General features: G+C 35.6%; 1 protein-coding gene and 1 pseudogene across 1 annotated transcript; one reads left to right on the forward strand and one right to left on the reverse strand.

The window, feature by feature from the left end:
- Positions 1-3886: 3886 nt before the first annotated feature.
- Positions 3887-12626, reverse strand: LOC113114460 (myozenin-2-like). Its single transcript, XM_026281390.1, has 6 exons — positions 12481-12626; positions 11250-11334; positions 9138-9295; positions 8608-8758; positions 6988-7156; positions 3887-4160 (listed from the first exon to the last, which is right to left on the reverse strand). The coding sequence occupies exons 1-6, from the start codon at positions 12544-12546 to the stop codon at positions 3977-3979; spliced, it is 813 nt and encodes a 270-aa protein (XP_026137175.1). The 5' UTR covers positions 12547-12626; the 3' UTR covers positions 3887-3976.
- A 2060-nt stretch (positions 12627-14686) lies between these two features.
- LOC113113298 (soluble guanylate cyclase 88E-like) lies at positions 14687-23607 on the forward strand (annotated as a pseudogene).
- The last annotated feature ends 874 nt before the right edge of the window (positions 23608-24481 follow it).

Here is a 24481-nt window from a genome sequence, read left to right on the forward strand (position 1 = left end):
ACTGATTTGTTGAAATTGTGGATTTAAATGTATTCTAATAGTTATGTATTTTAGTTAAGTTATATATATAATATATAATTATATATATTATATAAACTTAAAGATGAATACCATTAAAAAATAATAATTACTTGAAATAAAATAAATTACATATTTCAAAAAACAATTTTATGCCTTAAATGCCTAAGCTTGATGTACTAAAATAACTATATATATATATATATATATATATATATATATATATATATATATATATATATATATATATATATATATATATATAAATATATATATATTTAAATGTTACTGTTTATCAAGAATATTATTTTATATTTCTATAGGCTAAAAAAGAGACAAGACATGCAGTTTATTTCATGGGATAACCTGAGTTATGTTTAACATACTTGTACTAAATTAAATGTGCTTGTTTGTTTATTATAATAATTAGTATTATTGTATTATTACTGCATTTAAATACAAAATTTGATAAATTTATATAAAAATATTATATAATTATTTAAAAATAATTGTTTATTAATTTCAATATTAATTTGTGAGAAAAAAACTGTGATGACTGATACTGATTGATAATTGATAGTGGTATAATTGAGATATTATAATAGTTTTATTTTTATATATTCGTTTTTATTTTTATATTATTTTAATTTTAAAGTAATTTTTAGTTTTTTGATGTATTTCTATGCTTCTTTTTTTTCTTTTTTGCAACTTTAGTTATATTAGTACATCAAGTTTAGGCATTTAAGGCATAAAATAGTTTTTTGAAATATGTAATTTATTTTATTTCAAGTAATTATTTTTAATGGTATTAATCTTTTATTTTATATAATACATAATATAATATATATAACCTAAAATAACCATCTATATCAGAGGGTATGTTTGCAATGGCATTCTGTCACACTTCTTTATATAATTTTTTAAAATATTCATTCTTATTTTGTGGACAAACTGTATGTGACAGAATGTTTTACTGATATATTTGATATTTTTTTAACTAAACCAAAACCAAAAGGTAGTGTTACATCTTTTTTTTGCAAATCAGGGCTGTGTATCCATTAAAAAATAAAAGGAAACATTACAAAAAATACATTTAAAATAAAAAATAATAAATTAAATTAAATAAATTAAAAATTGTTTACATGCGAATGTGGTGTTAAATTATCAAAATATGAACTTGAAATCTCAGAACAAAATCTCAAGTCAAATTGGCTGGACTGACAGAAAAGTTTGGGAACAATGGCCTTAAATTATAATCTTTGTTTTTACAGAAAAGCTTTTGGCTTACCCCCTAAAGGGCCACAAGAGGGCGCATCGAGCAAAAGATTACCAATGCACGTTTATTGAAAGCATCCGATAACATGACTATATTTGAAAAAAAAAGTGCATTGTGTTTAAAAAAATGTTCATAGACCAATTATAATCAATTAAGTTGCTTGAACAACAATAAACAAAACAGCATCATGTACAGTGGGGATCGAAAGTTTGGGCACCCCTTGCAGAATCTGTGAAAATATGAGTGATTTTCAAAAAATGAGAGAGATCATACTAAATGCATGTTATTTTTATTTAGTACTGTCCTGAGTAAGATATTGTACATAAAATATATTAACATTTAGTCCACAAGACAAAAAAAAAATGCTGAAATTATTAAAATAACCCCACTCAAAAGTTTGGGAACCCTTGGTTCTTAGTACTGTGTTCTGTTACCTGATAATCCTCGACTGTCTTTCTGTTTTGTGATGGTTGTGCATGAGTCCCTTGTTTGTTCTGAACAGTTAAACTGAGCAGCGTTCTTCAGAAAAATCTTAATCTGTTTCAGAACAAACAAGGGACTCATGCACAACCATCACAAAACAGAAAGACAGTCGAGGATCATCAGATAACAGAACACAGTACTAAGAACCAAGGGTTCCCAAACTTTTGAGTGGGTTATTTTAATAATTTCAGCAATTTTTTTTGTCTTGTGGACTAAATGTTAATATCTTTTATGTACAATATCTTACTCAGGACAGTACTAAATAAAAAATAACATGCATTTAGTATGATCTCTCTTATTTTTTGAAAATTACTCATATTTTCACAGATTCTACAAGGGGTGCCCAAACTTTCGATCCCCACTGTATGTATGCATAAACTAATGGCAAAACTAAAATGTGAGCTAAAAAATAAATGTAGGCTAATACATAAAAGCATAAAAGCATACTATGTGTGGTTTCAGGTTTGGATCTCCCATGATCCACCTCCTCTGATGGCTTTGAGACCTCCAGGCAAGATCCATTACCCTTCCCAGGATCCTCAGCGCATGGGAGCGATTGATGATGACTAGTAAAGATATTAATGTGTGAAGGTGATGTCGTCAGAGATGATGAGTGATTGACTGGTACACAATAGTATGGTCATGTGATTGGGGATGCTATTGTGAGTGCAGAGCCACGTCCTCATTCCTCAGTCACATCTTATATACCGTACAGACACATCAACAACAAATAAGCCCTAGTTATTAAAGTTTACCCATCTTACTTCAGACACAAACTCTCTGCCTCATCGAAGTGTTCTAAACATCATCAGAACGCTAACTTGAGTTTACATTGAAAACAAAGAGCCGTTTAGGAATTTTTGCAGTTTGACATTAACATTTTTTACCGGTTTTCCCCCAAATTGTAATTACAGTTATGCAAAAATAAATTAATACAATTTCACATTAAAGTAAATATAATGAGTTATTGCATTACGGTAGATTACTGACAATTTGGGTGGATAATTCGTGCAAATGTTTGTGGTCCTACATTAGGCTTTATTTAATATTGTTATTATTATTTTTTTTTTGTATATTTGCTTAATTTGAATTGTTTTTGTACAGTTTTTGTGAGATCCACACATCCAAGCCATTCACTCTTACATCTAGAGATTTAACATAATTAAATGTAGTGTCTATTTAAAGGATGCAAGTGATAGTTGGATAGCCACTGTCTTGCTTCTCTTAAGGGTAAAAAGAACTAGATTTTTTTTAATGCCATTTTCTAATATTTCTCAGTTTTTCTTTGTGTTCTGAAGCAATTTTTAATGAGCTGTCAGTTCAGGTTTCTTCTGTTGTAACATGAAAAAAGAAATTCAAAAACAACAAGTAATTCTTATTGAAAGCCTCCCGTTACCATTTTCTTTTGTGAACATTAAACTAGCCATCTTTAAATGTACAGTCTGTTTTTTTAAGAAACTCGGCAGCTCGAAAAGTATTTAGACACTTTTGCAAGTGCTTTTTATTTTAAGACGAACAAACACATTTTACAAGAAAAACATTTGACAAAAAAAAAGAGTTCAGTGTGAAAACAATAGAGTTTTGGTATTTAGTCATCTAATGCAATATCAAACACATATTTTCCATGTGCTTAGAGTGTCTAGATACATTTTAGGGACCCCTGCTGCACACTTGAAACACTACCGTGAACACATGTCTACAATAATGAAGTGCCAAAGGCTATTATGAATACTTCTAAGATTTAGACTGAGTTCTTATTGTATAGCAGTGTTAAAGGAATAGTTAATCCAAAAAGACAATTTGCTGAACATCTACTCAACTTATTCTGACGGCACCCATTCACTGCAGAGGATCCACTGGTGAGCAGGTGATGTATTGCTAAATTTTTCCAAATATGTTCCCATGAATTAACAAACTCATCTACATCTTTGGATGGATAAAACTTTTAGCAAGTTGTTATTTTTGGCTGAACTATTCCTTTAAGGGTTTAGGAGAACAACCTTGATCCAGCACTAAGCTAACACCATCTCCTCACCCTAATCCTCTTTATTCTGATGTTTAATTTAGGTTTTCCAGCTGCTCTCCTCTGGCCTTTCACTTGCAGGGAACAGAATGGGACGGCCTGAAAGTGCAAGCGCAAGTCTTTACGGCGTGACAGTCTTTTCCTCTAACGTTACAGGTGTGGGTCAGCGCCTGAGCTCACAGGTCATTCGACTCGGGCGAGTAGCCCATGCCCCATCCCCGCGGGGCTCTGTTGAAGTTGCGTCGTTTGGATGTGGTGGCCAAGGTCATGCCAGAAAGATTTGGAGTCTCCAGAGCTTCAAAGCCCATAACAGGAATCACCCTCTGACTGCGCACAGGTCCTCCAAATGGCACTGCAGCTCTGAAACAAAAACCACATGAAGAAGAGATGAACTGAATCTGAACTATACATGCATTGTAATTTTCATTGAGTCATTTTAATATTTTCTTATATATTTATTATAATTATCTATTTCTTATATATTTATTTTAATATTTATATATATTTATATTTATATATTACTATTTACAGCAGGGATGGGCAAACATTTGAAAAGCAAGTCATGTAAAGATTGCTTTCAGTGTCTGATGTTATACTGTCTCCAGCCAGGAGAGGGCGCTAGTTTCCAGCCGCTCTCTTTTATTTTTTAAATGGCCATCACACCAGTGCTCACAAACAACGGGGAAGCCAGAGTTGCACTTGCCTCAAATTTCAAAGGTAAAATTCATATTCAACAAAAGCTTTTTTTTGCCAAATGCATGGCAGAAATGTTTGCACTTAACTAACATTGTGTTCTTGTTAAGAGTTTATGCGGGTCCTTGTAACGTTTTCAGTTAAATAGTTTACATTTAAGGCCATGAAAACTCATAAATGGGACATAAAGTCTAAATTATTAGAGGTCTTTGGGGACGGAAAGACAAGAATTGCTATATGGATTAATATGACGATTAAACTTCAAAAGGCTAAAAGAGCTGAATTCAGTCATTCAGTGTGTGCAGGAAGTGAACAAAAAGCTCACCCGAACGCCTCTGATTGGTCATTGCGTTCATGAACTCAATGGACTCGTGTGTGATTGGTTATAATGCGCAAGATCGAGCAGATCTACATTTAATGCTGCAGTCAACATTTGATTTCATTTTCTTTTTATTCGTGACAGCCCTAATGGATTTGGTTTAACCGAACATGTGTCCGTGTGTTGTCAATTTTATTTGTGCAGGGTAAAAAGACTTGAATTAAAAATTTTATTTTAAAAATCCAGCAGATACCCTGCAAATTATTTTCATTTTTTCTTTTATAATTTATAAGCTGTATGTTGACTATTTATCTCATGAAATGTTTTATGCAAATTAGGCCGCTGTTTTTTAATAGCACAGTAACATTTGATTTAAAGAGTAAAAAAAATCAGGTTTTATTTACAGTTACTCTTTTTAATTACAAAAAGTAATTTTAATGCTTTAATCTAAACATAACATTTCTTATTTATTTATTTTTATTTTTTATTTTTATGTTTTTAAGTTCATTTCTTTATTCATCTGAAATAAAATTGCATGCATTTTCAAGTCACTTGATGGACCCAGTCCTGCAGTCTCAAGGTATTCTTGCTTCTGGATTTGACTCCACATGGTGACGCAATTTTAGTTTGTACCTGAGGAACCTGATCTTCTGTGTACGCAGTGTGTCTTGAGGCTCTGTAAATTGTGACAGGAGAAGCTGGCGGTGCGTTTAAATAGTTCCTCAGTCATTTGCTCCTCTGAGGATCCCGTTTCAAATGGGAAGACGCAATGGAAACATCACAGCTCTCTTAAGTGGACTTCATAATCTGATAGTGTGGATTAGTCTTGTTGGGTCTATTTAAGGCATGCATGAAGCTAATGTGCCAAAACCTCTTGGTGACCATCAAGGCAGTTTCTCATATCATGTTTTGCCTTGGTTTTCCGTACCACAGAGAATGAAGGCTTAATCCCTTCCAAATGGGGAATCCCAACCATATGGGCTGCAGTATATTGCGTCACGTTATTGTGATGCATCGATGAATCGTTTGATGCAACTCTTTCGGTTTTGTTTCAGCATTCAGATTGGGACTTTCAAGACTCATGAATGCTGCAGTTAGCTGAAATACTAACAAAGTCATCTGCAAAATAAAGTTGGCTATTTGAGCCATGGCACTTAAACTGTGGTACAACACAAGGTTGAATCCGGCCTTGCATTATTTGTTTTTCATTCTTTTTACATTTAGTAATTTAGTGCTAAAAATCAGATTGGATTATAATATTGTACAATATTACGTTGTTGTTTTTCTTCGGTCAAAAAGGCCTTACTGAAGTCTCCATTCTAAAAAACGATTTGGTGACTTTGTAAATATAAATAGCTATACCACCTTAATAAAGTATCTGAATAACACTTAAGTGAATGTTTGAGTTGGACATACCAAAAACAAAAGCCTAAATATCCAACAGGTAATTTTTACAATTAAGATTTCACAAAAGGAAATCAGCAGGATATTTGAATAACAAATAGATATTCTTAAGGTTTTTTATTTATTTTTTATTAAACTATTTGAGTGTGCAGAATTTACACTGGTCAGTTTCAAGAACTACAATTAGGCTATTTTATTAGAATTTTTTACATTAACAAAAACTTAGTTAGACACAATTAATAATCAGCAGCATGCTTTTGCACGGACTGAAATTAAAATATTACCGACACTACTTTTAAACAATAGTTTTGAAATCCATGTCATATTTTTTACAGAATGAATTGTTATTTGTTGAGAACTGAAATTGTGAGCCTTTGCAGTGTACAAACGCAACCTAATTTATATTTTTGTGCTATTATTGTAGATTAATCAAAGACTTTAAATATGCCAATGGCATCGTACTTATGAATGGGAGAAAGTACATCAGCATAAGTCCTGCCTTTTAAATAAAGAGAGCCATTTGTCAGTCACGTCATTGTGTCCTTTAGGACTGCGCAATAGCAAAGGCTGGCAACTAGCTTGACGTTTTTTAATATAAGCATTATCAGATCATAAGAAACAACATTTAACAACCAATTTTGTTTCAAAATATGGAGTTTAAAAGTAAGTGTGTAAGTAGTTTTTTTTCCCCAGAGATTTCAGAATTTCGCCGTTTCAAATATGGCCACCAAGTGAACAGACTTTTCCTGGAACTTTTCCAGACTATTTTACCTGTTAAAGCACCTGTAGTTGGCCGGAGGGAGTTTCTGGTGCGGTTCCTCTATCTGAGTGTTGAGTGAAGACAGAAGCTCTTCATCTTCTCCCAGGGCTTCTTGCCATGGTGAACGATAAGACTTCGGGAATGTCTCTCGAGGGATCTCTCTAAGCCGTCCAGAGTAGTCTAAAATGATAGGATGGTGCTTGGTGATTCACAGGCCAATTATACTATAGAGGGAGCTTTGCTGTCCTGAAGCACATTCGAGCATGCTACGGCGTTTAGCTCGCCCAGGAGCACGCAGGTCCCTTCAGGGCCCACGGGCAGATAAGGAGATGGAAACAGGAGATGGATGTTTATTAAGGGCTCCACAGATGGAGGAAGAACATTAGACTGAGTTAATTAAGTGCAGCGACGAGCTAATGATTAGAGTTTATCAGATGAGTGAAGAGTAAAGCTGCTCTCAAAGACGTCAGAAATACATACAAGCGTGCTCCTCATATTAGAAAATACACTGTGTGTTTCTATGCACTGCAAAGATCATTTTCTTAACGACCAGTTTCATCTGTTTCCAGTTAAAAATATCTAAAGAAATTGAAAATGTCATTTGTTTTTTGCAAAAATGTATATTTGCAGTTTTAATTTAGTTCTTGTTCCGTAATTTTATGTTCTTTTGTAATTTATTTGTATTAATATAAAAATAAATGTTGTAGCTGTAATTTATTCCAGTTTTAATCATGTTTGTACTTCAATTTCATCTTATTTCATCTTGTTTCATCTTATAACAACACTGTTCTCAACAAGTACATTTATCTTGTTTTAAAGATTTTTTGATATTTGACTGGAAGACATATAAAATATAAATATAAGAATTACATTAAAGTCATTTTTTACAGTGCAAGTTTTTGTGAGATTTGAGTCAAGTTTAGCACAAATTATTAATCTTACTAACTAAGACAATTCAAAGTTAGATGTGTATAATTTAAATTTTTATAAAGGAAAGTTATTATAAATATAAACTAGATTTCAGTTTTTTTTCTATATATTTTTTTCTATATATAAAATATTAGAAGTGCTTGTGTTTGCAAAACTCACTGTCATCTTGCAAAGGTATTGTTGGTGGTTACCAAGGTTTTGCTAAGCAGTTGCTAAGGTGTTCAGAGTATTTTTGGTTGATTGCTATGCAGTTGCTAGGATATCATAGTAAATGGTTGCTAGGTGCTCGCTTATTAGTGCTAGTCCAATTTCAGAGGCTACTTTGGATTGCAGGTTTGCTCAAGTCACTAAATCTATATGATACAGGTGCATCTCAATTAATTATAATGTTGTGGAAGAGTTCATTTATTTCAGTTATTCAACTCAAATATATATATAATAACATATTCTAATTTGTTGAGACAATGAACTGGTGGGTTTTTTGTTAAATGTGAGCCAAAATCATCACAATTAAAAGAACCAAAAACTTGAACTACTTCAGTCTGTGTGCATTGAATTTATTAAATACACAAGTTTCACAATTTGTGTTGAATAACTGAAATAAATGAACTTTTCCACTACATTCTAATTTATTGAGATGCACCTGTATAATGAAATGTCATGCATTGGGTAATTAATAATCATAAGAGTGTGTACTGTACCTGGTGCCAGGATGTTTGGGCTTCCCTTCTTGGCCACGGTGTTCTTGAGGGTGCTGACGAGGCTGTGTTTACTGACCACTGGATACAGCAGGTTTTCTTTCCCTCCCTGCATGTCTGTCATCATGTGGTTCTGGTTCTGTTCCATGTTGTTCTGATGGAAAATGTTTAGGACAGAGCAGTTTGTCCAGTGTCTTATAAAGCATGAATGCATGACCTTGAACCTGAAGCCATGTCTGTCTTTTCTAATCTGTAGCATTGCATGTACATAGAGGATGCCCGGCAGGAGAATGTGAGACGGGTTTCATTACCTCATCAAATGGATTCCTGCAGTAAATCCATGCAATATTCTATGCATATCCGTCAGATGATCTTATATTTGTTTTCTTCGTGAGTGTACACAAATAAAAGCAGACCTTTATACAGTGATGCATTATTAATAAGACAAAAGTGTTTAAAAATGGGAGTTGTTGCTCTTGTCCCCCAGCTGAATGTTTACATTTTATTCGAGTTTTCATTTGTTTCTGTCTTACGTGTAAGACGGAGGAAGCGTCTGCTGAGTTCTCCAGCGTGAACCGTTCCGCTCTCCTCTGGCGCTCCTGGAACATGATGGATCCTCTGTTGTTGTTCAGGTTCAGCTCCTCCATCATCACATCCCTGGGAACGCTGATCTTCTTCCCAAGGTTCAGACCTTCTCACACACACAAAGTAGCTTTAGTGACATTAGTGTTATTCATCCTTGATCTTTGTCAAGTGTTTTACACTATGGACATAATTTTCATAAGAGCGTTTGTTTTTGGAACAGTTTTTACCATGGTACTGAATGATTAATGCATATGCATTCAACTTGGGGGTCAATAGGATTTTTTTTTCAAAGAAATTAATACTTTAGTCTATGAAGGATGCATTAAATAGATCAAATTTATAATTTTAGAAAAGGTTTCTAATTCAAATACATGCTGTTCTTTTTAACTTGCCATTAAAGTATCCAATGTATCACAATTTTAAACATTGATATTAATAAGAAATGTTATATTTGATTTCTTACATATTAATATACATTAAGATGATTTCTGAAGAAACAAAATGGAGCTTGTAGAGAATTTAGGAAGGAAACCGCAGACAAATAACCACAGAAAATGACAAGAAGCCCCAGAAATGCCCTGATTAAATAAAGAATTCAATAATCAAATAATCAAAAAAATAAAGAAAAAACTGATAAATAAAATTCTATAAAATTTGTGTTTAAGTTATTTTAGTGTCACTAATATACTGTTATAGTTTTGAGTTAGCATTTATTTCTATATTTTCTGCTTGCATGTTAATTTTAAAGCTTATAAATTTTTTCTAATAAATTTTTATTTAGAAACATTACACATTTTATTTCAAGTAACACATTTTTTTATGGTTTTAGTTAATTATAATATACCTGCTGCAGTAATGGCTCCAGAAAGTTCAGCTTTGTGTATAATAATAAATCACATTTTAAAATATATACATTTCTAAACTTATTTGACATTACAAAAATAATATTTTACAATGTAATATAATACATATTACACTAATAATAATATTTCACAATGTTATCGTTTAAAAAAAATGAAATTAAACAAATGCAGCTGTGGTGAGCTTCTTTCAGAAAGATGAAAAACATCTTATCGATCCCAAAATTGCATGGTGGTGTAAAAAAGGTTGTGGCATCTCATGTCTCATTGTTAAAGGTCTGGTCTGATCATTTATTATATCAGTCATTTCTAAGTGGGTCTTTACTGTCCAAATGCTCTTATTAGACTGATCCGACCTCTTGCATTTCGGGTTCTTCTGTTGTGATTGTTGTGTTATATGGGTAACAGTGATGATTATTATTAGACTGCAGTAATGTGGAACCCTTGACTTGCCCTAAAGTGGCATTTTCAGTGAGGGCATTCCTGCCAGGGCTCAAGCTAGCAGTGGTCCGTGGCTTATTCTTATATAATTCCTTCTCCAGAGTTGGATTCATCTGAGCTGGAGCTGCTGTGAGCCCAGATCAGACACACTGTGGCTTACGTCAATGGAAAATCGCAAACAAACATACTGAGGCATTGGGATAGTTTGAGGAATGTTTTGTATGTGGAGACTTCCCTCCGCTTAGATCACTCAACTGACTGAGGAAGAATCTGCTTTGATCTGTTCTGCTCCTGTCAGTCAACTGCACCGTCTCTCATATGAGTCCTTACACGACTGAAGACCAAACACCGTCACCTTATGATTGCCCTGATTAATTGTGAATGATATGTCATTTTGTAGGAATGTGTGTGTGTGTTCTTTGCTTCTATAGGGCTTCATCTAAGTGTTTCTGTAGTGTGTGAGTCTGTTATTCCAATATCCGCAATTTTGACCCTGTGGGGACTTTTTTTTTTTTTGGTTGTCATGAGGAAAATAGCTTAAATCATACATTTTTTTTTTTGATTTCTGTGAGGGATAGGTTTAAGGTAAGGGAATAGAAAATATTGTTTTTACAGTATAACATCATCATGTCTAATGAACCTATACAATAATCATTACGTCTATGGAATGTTCCCACAAAACATGGAAACTAGTGTGTGTGTGTGTGTGTGTGTGTGTGTGTGAGTGTGTGTGTGTGTGTGTGTGTGTGTGTGTGTTACCTCCCTTTGCCTCTCTGCTCAGGATCATGGCCTGCTGCTGTCTCTGTTTGGTGAGACTACGTTGTGCCGTCTGCATCCTCTCGGTCTGAACACACATCACAACACAGCAAGTGTTTCATACCCTGCTTATAATAATAATAATAATAATAATAATAATAATAATAATAATAATAATAATAATAATAATAATAATAATAATAGTTGTATTATATTTAATATGTAAGCAAAACTATGCAACTGTATAAATTTGATAACTTAAACAATTAATAATGATAATAACTATTAATATTATTATTATTTAGCTATGTGATGTAAATATGAGACAAAATTTCAAACAGGGGCATTTTGCCCCATATCTTGAATTTTAGGGATATTCTCTAGGCTCCATCATTCAATAAGTTGTTGCACTGCCTCATATTAGTCATCAATCGACTGTATGAAATGGCAGATGATCCACACAGGTCTGGGACGGGACAAGTGCATTAAATGCGTTAATAATTTTAATGCGTTATTTTTCTCCATAGTTAATTAATCTAATTAATGAGTTAAATTAACAGCCCTAATTCTAATAGTAAATTGCATAAAATAATAAAATTCAGTGTATTTTTTTATAATGTTTTTATAATATTTTAATTTATAAAATATTAAACAACAATATAAAATAATATATTGTAATATTAAAATAATACATTTTATTTTATTTTATTAAAAAATTATACATTTTATTCAATTAATATAAATAAAATTTTAGTATGCATAAAATATGACTTGCATGTTGATTTAATAGGTAACAGTAAAAAATGATAAATGATGCTGAACTAATATTTGACACTTAGAAGATGACATGCAGGGTGTTTTTCTTTGGTAAATTTTTTTCCAAAATATGTCCAAAAGTCAACACTAGAGGGGAAATATTGGCCCCTAATGAAATTTAATTTTTGATAATACTATATTCGGTTCGAAATGACTTCAATAATTCATGCTTTTTAATGTAGAATCTTTTTACTGCATTTTTTTTTCACTGGAGCAATTTTAACTAAAATGATATTTTTTTAACTCCACTGAATTTGGCTGTTCTCACTGAAGCTACAGGAAGCATTTTGTCATGCTAAAACAGATTTCATCTAATTGGACACACCGTGCATTTACCCATCTGCTGTGCGGATTACATGACCAGACACACACACACACACACACACACACACACACACACACACGGTTTTTGGCTTACCTGAATGTGTGCTGGAGAAGATGATGTTTGGTGTTTGCTGATCTGAGTGTGAGAGCGCAGAAGCATGAAGCTGGTTTCTATAGACTCCTCTCAGCCCCTGCCTGATGACATCATCACTGCTAATTTAGCCAAATGACAGGAGCTAAATGGGGCAAAGTATTTAGTCCCTGATGCCCCTCTGCTGACTCCCATAATAAAAACCTGATGCCAGTTTTGCGTGTGGACCAGTCTTTATGTTGTATGTCTGGGTTTTTGTTTGTTTGTTTGTATTTGTGTTTGTTGTCACTGGAGACCGTTGCTCAGTTCTGGTTAAGATCCATCTACTGTATGTGATTCATGTTTTAGTCTCACTGTCAGGGTCATAACTGGACCTTTACCTTTGACCTGAGCTTAAATGCGGGGCTAAAGGCTTGGATCATTTAGTCTTGGGAAAGTTTGAAGGATCTGTTATTTGAATTCGTATTGAGATCTGTGATGTTTGATCCGAGCACAATTTGAGAGCTTAAGATCATTTTTGAAATGTCTTTTTCCAATCTGCTCTGCATTTGATCTGGTTGATTTCTGTGCAACACAATTGAGATATAAAAGAAATATAAAATATATTTTCTATATGGTTGCTATACGCCATCTCCACGCTCTCCACTCGGTTCTATGTAGAGCAGTGGGGGAGCTACGCACGGATGCCCTTTGTGGACTTTAGCTCGAAATTTAACATCATCCTCTTCAACAGACTGGTGACCAAACTGCTAGACCTGGGAATATCTTACTCCATCGGCCTGTAGATTAAGAACTTTCTGTCCGATCGCCTGCAGAAGGTGAGGTTAGGCCACCACTCCTCCTCATGCTTTAGCCTCAGCACCGGCTCTCCCCAGGGCTGTGTGCTCAGTCCTCTTCTTTACACCCTATACACCCATGACTGCACCCCCACCCACTCCAGCAACACAATCATCAACTTCGCTGACGATACCACCATGGTGGGACTCATCTCTGGGTCGAGGTGAAGCAGTTGTCAGTGTGGTGTATAGAAAACAACCTGGCCCTGAACATTAACAAGACCAAGGAACTGATTATTGATTGTAGGAGAAAGAAAATGGACATCCAACCCCTGTTAATCAATGGGGACTGTGTGGTCCGTTGTACTTGTCCAATGACAATAAAGATAATCAATCAATAAAGATTTGCAGGGGTAATTTTTTTTTTGTAATCACATTTTTTATAGCCTTAGTAAATGTCTTCCTTTGTCAAATTCATGTTCTTATATTTAGAATATTTTCAAAATTAAAACAATAAATTCCATTAGAATCAGCCTCAATCAGGAAGAATAAGTTGCCAATCAATTGAAATAATCAACCAAATTCAAAATTACAATCTTTGCAATAAAGAGATGGCACCGAACACAAAAGTGGCATTTAGGCATAGGCATTTATAAACTGTTTAAGGAGGCTCAGAGGTGGCATGAATGCATTTAAATTTGTAACAATATTACTGTCACTTTTAGTGTCCAAACAAGACAAAGGAGGATGTAAAACTAAAGCCTTTTATAGTCTGTGCAATTTCATCAGTTTTATAAGATCATTACAAATCACACTGTATAACATGGATCTAATAATCTAGGATATATAGACTGTACAATGATGACACATGTTGAATTGTAGTCTATGACTTTAGTAAGTTAATATAGAAAAATAAATTAATTAATCATAAGTCATTATCAGCATCCGCCAGTGGCAAACAGATAGAGCAAGATAAATTGCGCTTTGTGTTGTGTTGATATATACTGAGCTTAAGACACACAAAACAGAAAATGAATACAGTGTTAAAATGGAACCAAAACACAGCATACTTTTCAAGGAACGTCCCTTCGCATGCGACCCCTTCAGTACTGGCTGAAATTGGACACTTTCAACACAGGTTGGGGAGCGTTGTGCAACAGCAAACCAGCTTTCAGCCACTGGTCAAAAGAGAAGGGTCGGCTTCACATTAACTGCCTGGATGTTTGGGCTTTTGCACCATTCTGCCAGACCATTGGGGACACTCTACCTTTTAGTCCACTCAGACAGCATGACGTTGGTGACCTATATAAATCGCCTGGGTAGTCTTGAAGCGCCTCTTCATTCTGGTATAGTACCTCTTGGAATGGGCTCAGCTCAACTTGCATTCACTGAGAGCAACTCATGTGCTGGGCAGGTTGAACCAAGGAGCAGACATGCTATCTCAGATCAAGGTCCCCTCAGAAGAGTGGATGCTACACCCACAAACGGTTCAAAGAATCTGGGAGATCTTCAGCAAGTCAGAGGTCGACCTCTTTGCCACAGAAGACAACTGTCATTGCCCAAATTATTTTTCAAAGGACGGGGATGCGTTGGCATACGATTGGCCCAACCTCCACCTTTATGTTCTTCACCCAGTCGCTCTGATCCAACAGATATTCAGGTCAATCAGGGAACAGAAACACAAAGGTTCTGTTAGTGGTCCCGCTCTGGAGGAACCAACACTGGTTCGCAGAGCTGTTTTGGCTGCTCTCGTGGCCCATCTCCCTGAGACAGGACCTCCTCTCTCAGGCGAACAGGATGTTATGGCACCCTGGCCAGAGCTGTGGGTTCTGCACCTTTGGTCTCTCGATGGGAGATTAAGTCATAAAAATGTAATAAAAACAATGTAAACATTTAAACACTAAAAAATATAATAATTTGATTTGTTTACCTGCATGTCAGTGTGACCATTAACTGACCTCAGAGAACTGTAAGTGTGTGAATGTGGTCTTAAATTATTAGGAATATTAACGTCCTCAGAGATATATCAAGGGTCTTAGCTAACAGGGGGCAGTCAAGGCCTAATGGCTAGAGAGTTGGACTTGTAACCCAAAGGTTGTCTCAGGTCTGGCAGGAATTGTCTGTGGGTGAAGTGAATAACCATCATTCTCTCTACCTTTAATTCAGACCACGCCCACGATTGCATAACCGCCATTGACCAATGGAAACTCAAAGGTGTTTAGGAGCCAAAACAAACTCCCCCAGAAAGTTTGCTTTGATTTTGTTCGAAATTATGTCATATCAGTTTGTTCTTCAGTTCCGTTTGAAGTATATCAGGGCCTTTACGCACTTCAAGTCTTCTAGATTTTAATTTGTGAATAATATGTAAGCCATTAAAAAGTAACAGATTATGAGCATTTTTAAAATTTAATATATACTCTAATTACAAGTAATTAATGTTTGTAATATAATTACCCAATCGAGATCAGTTACTAGCCAGAACTGATTACAGCATTATAAATGTATTTACTGTCCTTGCTATGTAAAAGTAATAATTTTGTTTAAAAAAACGAATCCTTCTGACCTTAAATGTTTCAATGATATTTGATATGTATTAATCATTCAGTACACAATAACTGTTAGTCACACATTATATTTAATGATACAATTGTAAAATTGGAAAGAGCAGCATGTGTGCATGAGAGGTCTGCTTCTGTCAGTATTCAAAGTCACCAGGTGCTGTCATAACAACAATAGATCAAAAGAGTTTATAGTATAAGTGTGGCTCTTTTTAAAATGTTTCTAGCTCCTCCTGCGCTGTTATTAAGACTGGGACCGTGTCTGGAGGAGCTGCAAACTTCTGAGACGGACAGACAGGAGGTCAGTTCATGTGACAATAAGACTGTTCAGGCTTCATTGTCATGAAAGAGCAGACAAACGTGTAGACTGTGATTGATTTATATATTTTAGAAGGACAGTGATCTCTTGATGTTGCTTTTTTTGTGTCCTTACTCTTTATTGTTTCACAGTTGGAGATAGTCTTGGAGTCCAGACGTTCAGACTTGTGTGGATTTGAAGACGTGTGTCGGTGTGGTCAGGATGTACGGGCTGCTGTGTGAAAGTCTTCACGACTTCATTAAGGAGTCGTATGGTGATGACGTGTGGAAACTGGTCATCTCTCATCTCGTCTCGTCTCCCCACGTCTAGTCTAGTCTCGTCTCGTCTCCTCACGTCTAGTCTTGTCTCATCTCGTCTCCCCACGTCTAGTCTCGTCTCGTCTCATCTCCTCACGTCTAGTCTTGTCTCGTCTCGTCTCCTCACGTCTAGTCTCGTCTCGTCTCCTCACGTCTAGTCTCGCCTCATCTCCTCATGTCTAGTCTCGTCTCGTCTCCCCACGTCTAGTCTTGTCTTGTCTCGTCTCGTCTCCTCACGTCTAGTCTCGTCTCGTTTCATCTCCTCACATCTAGTCTCGTCTTGTTGTGGTATATAATGTGTATCTTCTGATGCAATAGGACATGGTTGTGCATAACGTAGGCTCTGGTTTGGCGATTGTCTTTCCTGATCTGGATGGGAAGAAGATCAATGATGCTTTTCTGCTTGCTCGTCCTCTTGTGGAGTTCACATGGAACATGGAAAGTCATTTTTAATATTAAATATTAAATGTTGTATTAAATAATTATTATAATACAGTTACATTTTAGTATCAATGTATTTAAATATAGATACAGCACAAACTAAATAGAATTCTTTCATATAGAAACAGCATTACTTGGTTATTGGTTGACCTAAAATGGTATTATTTAATTGTGAACTGAAATTTAACACCTACTGTAAATCAAGTTTTTCCCTTCAACATTGTCTTCAGACAGGTGACTTTCTTCTCCTCACATCTTGTCTCGTCTCGTCTAGTCTCGTCTCCTCACGTCTCGTCTCGTCTCCCCACGTCTAGTCTCATCTCGTCTCGTCTCCGCACGTCTAGTCTCGTCTTGTCTCGTCTCTCCACGTCTAGTCTCGTCTCGTCTCGTCTAGTCTCGTCTCCTCACGTCTCGTCTCGTCTCGTCTCGTCTCCCCACGTCTCGTCTCGTCTTCCCACGTCTAGTCTCGTCTCGTCTCGTCTCCCCACGTCCCGTCTCGTCTTCCCACGTCTAGTCTCGTCTCGTCTCGTCTCCCCACGTCTAGTCTCGTCTCGTCTCGTCTCCCCACGTCTAGTCTCGTCTCGTCTCCTCACATCTTGTCTCGTCTCGTCTAGTCTCGTCTCCTCACGTCTCGTCTCGTCTGGTCTCGTCTCCCCACATCTCGTCTCGTCTTCCCACGTCTAGTCTCGTCTCGTCTCCCCACGTCTCGTCTCGTCTTCCCACGTCTAGTCTCGTCTCGTCTCGTCTCCCTACGTCTAGTCTCGTCTCGTCTCCCCACGTCTAGTCTCGTCTCGTCTCGTCTCCCCACGTCTAGTCTCGTCTCGTCTCGTCTCCTCACATCTAGTCTCGTCTCGTCTCCTCACGTCTAGTCTCGTCTCGTCTCGTCTCCCCGCATCTAGTCTCGTCTTGTCTCCTCATGTCTCGTCTCCTCTCGTCTCCCCACGTCTAGTCTTGTCTTGTCTTGTCTCGTCTCGTCTCCTCACGTCTAGTCTCGTCTCGTTTCATCTCCTCACGTCTAGTCTCGTCTTGTTGTGGTATATAATGTGTATCTTCTGATGCAATAGGACATGGTTGTGCATAACGTAGGCTCTGGTTTGGCGATTGTCTTTCCTGATCTGGATGGGAAGAAGATCAATGATGCTTTTCTGCTTGCTCGTCCTCTTGTGGAGTTCACATGGAACATGGCAAGTCATTTTTAATATCAAATATTAAATGTTGTATTAATTAATTATTATAATACAGTTACATTTTAGTATCAATGTATTTAAATATAGATACAGCACAAACTAAATATAATTCTTTCATATAGAAACAGCATTACTTGGTTATTGTTTGACCTAAAATGGTATTATTTAATTGTGAACTGAAATTTAACAGCTACTGTAAATCATTTTTGGTTGATTGTAATTCATCACGTACCTTTCTATCAAAGTTATCTAACATTATCAAGATGAATTTGTTCTGAAACAGTTCTTGTCATATTTTATTGCCATTTTGTAAACTGTAGAGAATAAACTGTGTTAATGTGAGAAATGTTGAAGATGTCTGAATTTTTTTGGTTTGACTGCATAGAGAGATTATATAATATAATTAATTATATATAATCATAATATAACTATATACCATATTAATTATAATAATACCGTATTTTATATAATTTTAATAATATACAATACATTCATTTAAATAGTTAATAGTTCACATAAAATGGCAAGTAATTTTTTATATACATTTTTTTTGTATATGTATTTACACACGCACACATACATATAATTTTTTTGTATTCATATTAAAATGTGCAAATATAAACATATATATTACATAATAATTAGGAATCATATAATATTTATATATCATTTGAATTAATAGTTTTTTAAATTACAAATTAAAACTGTTTTAAATTCTGTTTTCTATTTGAATATATTTTAAAATGTAATTTATTCCTGTAAACATGTAAGAAGACATGCTAGTAAGTCTTTGCTTATCCAGTCAAATAATAAATCAGTCAGTAGTGAAGTGATGCCAAACTCCAAACCATTAATAAATGACAATATTGTAGAAAATGAGTGAATAAATGAATCAATGGATTCTGTGACAGATCATCTCCCATCCCAACAACCTGTTTGAGATCATGTCTAAGGAGCCGGTGAAACGAGAGAGGAACCTTCACAACAGAGTGCAGAGTAAGGAAGATCTCAGATCTCAGATCTACAGCTGGACATCATCCATCTTCATCAGATAATTCTATTCTTTCTGTGGGTCTCAGACTCTGATTATGAGAACGCCAATCGCTCAGCAGACGTGGATGTGGAGCTGATGGCCTTTCAGTCAATTATAGGGGATGATTATAAAGGTCAGTCATTTATCTGTCATTACTGAGATTCTTCGTATTTTGGACAGTGATTTAAAGAGATAGTTCACCCAAAAATGAAAATTCTGTTGTTGTTTACTCTCGTTCATGTTATCTCAGACCTGTACGGCTTTCTGTATTCTAGTAGAAGAACACCAGTAGAATGCCCAAGATGCTCTTTTTCATGTAATTAAAAGCGACAGATACAATCAACTCTTTAATGACAAAAAAGTTTCATAACAGCTTTATTAATTTACTTATTTACTGCAGTTGTATGTGTTTACTTGTATACTCCACACAGTTATGACGGTAAATAATATTTGATTGATTTGAAAGTCATATGGGTTTTTAAAATAAACGAGGGGGAATAAATGAGTTTTTAAACAATGTTATGAAGGTTTGGGTTGACTTTAACTTTGAAATTGAGACTGACTTTACTATATTTGATGTTTAAGAGGAAAACACATAGTAAACACAAAGTAATTCTAACATGTTTGTTGTCCTCTAATGGTGTCAGATGGAAACAGTGCTAATGCGATGGAGAGCTGGGGTGATGGCAGCCGCTGCCTGAAACTGAAGGGTCAGATGAGATTCAAGCCAGAGTGGGAATCCATCATCTTCCTGGGCACTCCAGTGTAAGACACAAAACACGCACATTAAACAGCGCGGCTGTGTTTCTGTTCATTTTGTGAATGCATAATAATTACAGAGTGGTTGTGTGTGTGTTGTCTTCGCAGCATGGAGAGTTTAAGTGCCATGTTTAAGACAGGTCTGTACATCAATGACCTGAGCATGCATGACTCGAGCAGAGATCTGGTGCTGGCAGGAACTCAGCAGTCTGAAGAGCTCAAGAGGGCCCTCATACAGGTACAGCTGTCAGGACTCAAGAGCGGCCTGCTTTTGATGGACTCTTGCACTGTAGGGGTCTGAGAAAGAATTTCGACTTACCTGTGGAATAAAAAAAATGTGTCAATGTTTGTATGGTTTTATTAATGAATTATTATTTCTGTATTTAATTCAGCTCTGAATTGCCATGGAGAGCTGATTTCTTTCCTTTCTTTGGTTCCCTTAGTGGTCCATTTTAAAGTGTAAAAGCATTCTCAATAACACATGTTCTCCTCTTATTGCCTGTCCTTCATTCTCTATATCTTTGTTTTTGTCTCTTTCTTCCCCACAGGAACAAAAGAAATCCAGTAAACTGGAGGAAAGCATGAATTGGACTACGAGATGAAAAAGACGGATGATCTTCTGTACAGAATGATTCCCAAACCTGTTGCTAAGCGACTGCGGAAGGGGCAACCAGCTGTGAACACCTGTGAGGTTAGAACATCTGCATCTTTAACTACACGCAGGTGTTACGAGTGTCTAGACCAAATAGTCTTGTTTTTTTTTTTTACTCTTGGATTTTTGTGAAAGTTTTTGTTTTTACTATTGAACATTCTGTCTTTAAAAACTTGTGCACCAAAATATTAATTATATTTTTTAAATATTAGTTACCCCTGTGATGGCAAAGCTGAATTTTCATACTTTAGCACACTTGCTGAATATTAATTAAAAAAACTCATGCAACAATAAATTATGAGATTCAACATTTCCATATATATATACAGTATATATAGTATATATACAGTATGTTTTTTTTTTTTTTTTTAGTAAAGCTAATGAACTTTCTGGAATCCCTAAAATGATCATTTCCTTCAAATGTATTCATCCTAAGGCCATCCAAGATGTAAAAGAGTTGGAACAGGTATGGAGAAATATAGCATTACATAACTCTGCTGTGGATGGGTGCCGTCAGAATGAGAGTCCAAACAGCTGATAAAAACATCACAATAATCCAAAATTAATCCTCAACACTCCAGTCCATCAGTTAACAACTTGTGGATTATTGTGATGTTTTTACCAGCTGTTTGAGCTGTCACCCTGACGGCACCCATTTACAATTGTATTTTTTTGGTGAACTTTTCCTTTAAACTCTTTCCTTTGACCTGTTTCAGGTGTTTCCTGATGTGACCATCCTGTTCAGTGATGTGGTGGGCTTCACTCGTATCTGCAGTCACATCACACCCATGCAGGTGGTCCCTATGCTCAACACCATGTACACGCTCTTCGACACGCTCAGTGAGAAACACAGAGTGTTTAAGGTGAGATCATTTCTTCTGCGGTTCCAGCGCGATCACACGGTGATACAGATGTTCCTCACATTGATGTGTTTGTTTCAGGTTGAAACTATAGGTGATGCCTACATGGTGGTGGCAGGCGCTCCAGAAAAGACCAAGTTTCACGCTCATAATATCTGTGACATGGCTCTAGATATGGTTCGTTCTATAGATCATCTCAAAGACCCGTCCAATGGAAACAACATCCAGATACGCGTGGGTACGTCTTCTCTCTTATTCAACAATTGTTTTTTCATTATTTACATTCATTTCTATTTATTGTAATATAATGAGCAATTTCAGGTAATAAACACTTCAGTTTGACATCAGTTTGGTTTTTTTAATATTTTAAAAAGAAGTCTTTTATGCTTACCAAGGCTGCATTTATTTGATCAAAAACAGTAATATTGTAAAATATCATTTCAATTTAGAATAACTGTTTTCTATTTGAATATATTTTTAAAATGAAATGTATTCCTGTGATCAAAGCTGTATTTTCATCATCATTACTCCAGTCTTCAGTGTCACATGATCCTTCAGAAATTATTCTGCTGATTTGCTGCTTTAGAAGAACAGAATTTATTTGAAACAACTTTTGTAACATTAATGTCTTAACTCTCACTTTTGATCAATTCAATGCATTCTTGAGAAACACAAGTCTTGATTTCTTTCAAGACGCTCATTATTTTGGGCCTGTTTCATTCTTCTCGTAGGAATACACTCTGGTATGGTGGTGGCTGGGGTCGTAGGTCACAAGATGCCTCGCTACGGTCTTCACGGTGATACAGTCCACACTGCGTCTGCCATGGAGAGCAATGGGAAGGTAGATAGAAAGTCTTTAGTATACTTCATCATATATATTGCACAAACATTACTTACTTGAAGCAGGAATGATGGATTTAGTGCAGTTTTAATCAAAAGCACCACAATATCACGCTCATTAGATCGATGTTTGTTGGTTTTGTTGAGCGTTCCTCTGTTTATAATAGGACTGAACTCCTAGCGGCCGTTCACAGGCCTGAACGCCTGCTGTCTGATTGACGTCTGATGTCTCTTATTTATAGGAAATGCACATCCAGCTGAGCAGCGCTACTAATGATCACCTGAAGGGAAGTCACTTTATCTTCGAGAGACGCGGTACCATCACCATCAAGGTCAGTTGCTGAGTAACTGGACTGAAAAATTGACCCAAAGCTTGTTTACGCAGACTTTGATAAACAGGACCACCTGAGGTCCATCAATTGATCCGAGAACTGTCTGACCACCTTCATAATTAGGAAAGAACGATGAGCAATAATAATAGTGATGCTGCTTGAGCAAACGAATACATTAAAAACTCAGATTTTTTTTGTTTGTTTGTTGTTGTTTTTTATAATTTCTCTCATGTGATTATGTGACTGTTTGAACTTCAGGAAAGCATACAGACACAAAAATTTGTAATAACATTTTTTTTTTTTAATTTAAAATGCTGTTTGATATTCACATTAAAAAAGTTTATATATGATCAACATAACATTCATTTGAACATAATACAGGGATAAGGGTTTGGTTTGAAAGATATGACTGATGCGCTGGCAAACTACAGCTACTTTATTGATGTAATATATTTTTCTTTGACAATGTGGAGATTGAGACGTACTGGCTGAAAGGAAAGAGAGATAAAGATGGAAACGCTCAGGCCGCATGCCCACAGTTAGAAGCCCAGACCATCAGTAAAGCCGCCATCTCTGCCCCTGAAGCGCCCATCGATGAGGACCTGCAGGTGAATTTATCATTTAAAATTATTATTAATTTACAATGTTATAAAGTTGTTTGCAGAATGGTTAAGAACAGTTTTTTCTTATGGATTTTCCTCCTCAGGTGTTCCCCTCGGTGGCAGGTGAGGATGAGGACGATGTGAAATCTATCCGCTCTCACCGCATGAAGATGGAAACCTCTGGAAACTCTCTGGAGGAGTGTCGGGTCGAAGGAGCGTCCGTCAGTAAGGTGAGATCTGTGATTTCTGTGCCTGTGTGAGCGAGTGATGAGATGTTACACCACGACTCATGATAATATCAAACGCTCTCTCTCAGTCTCATTATAAGGATGCTCTTCAGGACAGCAGTCTGCAGGACCCACACACTGAGCTGGACTCGGCTGAGTTTGACGTTGGAGATTCAATACTGGAGTCTCCTGCTGGCTCGTGTGATTCCCACGGCTCGGAGAAGAGCACCATGTGCTCTGTGTGCTAAACATAGTGATCATGGCATGGCTTGAAATTGATTTCCGAGTGTCTTTTCTAAAGCATTCAGCTGTTTCAGCCTTTTTAGTTTCCATAGTCCATCCTCAGAATCATATGGCTATTGATCTGCATGTGTTTCCCAAAGAATTCGCTGGATTGTCTTGTAAATAGATCAGAGGCATTACTGAACTGAAATGTGCTTTTTGTGTTGGCTTCTCATCTGTATTCAATCTCATTCAGGTTAAAGCTTTATAAATCTTTGTTCCCTTTTGCTGGTTTTATGCTTTATATTGACAGATACATTTATTTTTTTCATTTTTAATGATCTCCTTATGAAAATGAAAGGGTCATATTTCATCCTATATCATCAGTCAAAATGAAAATAATATTATTATATTCTTAAATTATTATTATTATTATAAATTTATTTCTGACATTATTTGCATGGCAATTAAGCACATTCGACCAGATTCTCATTTACTAATTAAAAACACAATAAAAAAAGAAAAATAAATAAATGATAAAAATAAATAAATTAAATCAGCATAAATTAAGCAGTGCAACAAATACTGCCATGATGTATAAATATTTAGCGATTGAAATAATATATACTTTTCTTTAAGAATGCTAATTGGCGAAGTGCTTACCATTCATTTTAAAGTTGTCTATAAGATTTTCTTCAATGTTTTTGAAAGAAGTCTCTTCTACTCACCAAAGCTACATTCATTTAACCAAAAATACAGTAAGATCAGTAATATTGTAAAATGTTATTACAATTTAAAACAAGTATTTTTCATTTTCGAAAATATTTCCAAATATAAGCGTTTGTTCTAAAACATTTTTACTGTCAATTCTGATAAATTTAATATGCCCTTGTAAGTATA

Source organism: Carassius auratus, chromosome 14 (genome assembly GCF_003368295.1).
Source record: "Carassius auratus strain Wakin chromosome 14, ASM336829v1, whole genome shotgun sequence".
Lineage (NCBI taxonomy): Eukaryota > Metazoa > Chordata > Actinopteri > Cypriniformes > Cyprinidae > Carassius > Carassius auratus.

Excerpts from the sequence above, each read along its gene's own strand:
- LOC113114460 (XM_026281390.1), bottom strand. The coding sequence starts at position 12,546 with ATGCTTCTGCGCTCTCACACTCAGATCAGCAAACACCAAACATCATCT. Across the intron at positions 9,296-11,249 it reads GAGCAGAGAGGCAAAGGGAG|GTCTGAACCTTGGGAAGAAG; the intron begins GTAACACACACA and ends GTGTGTGAGAAG. Across the intron at positions 4,161-6,987 it reads AACTACAGGTGCTTTAACAG|AGCTGCAGTGCCATTTGGAG; the intron begins GTAAAATAGTCT and ends TTTTTGTTTCAG.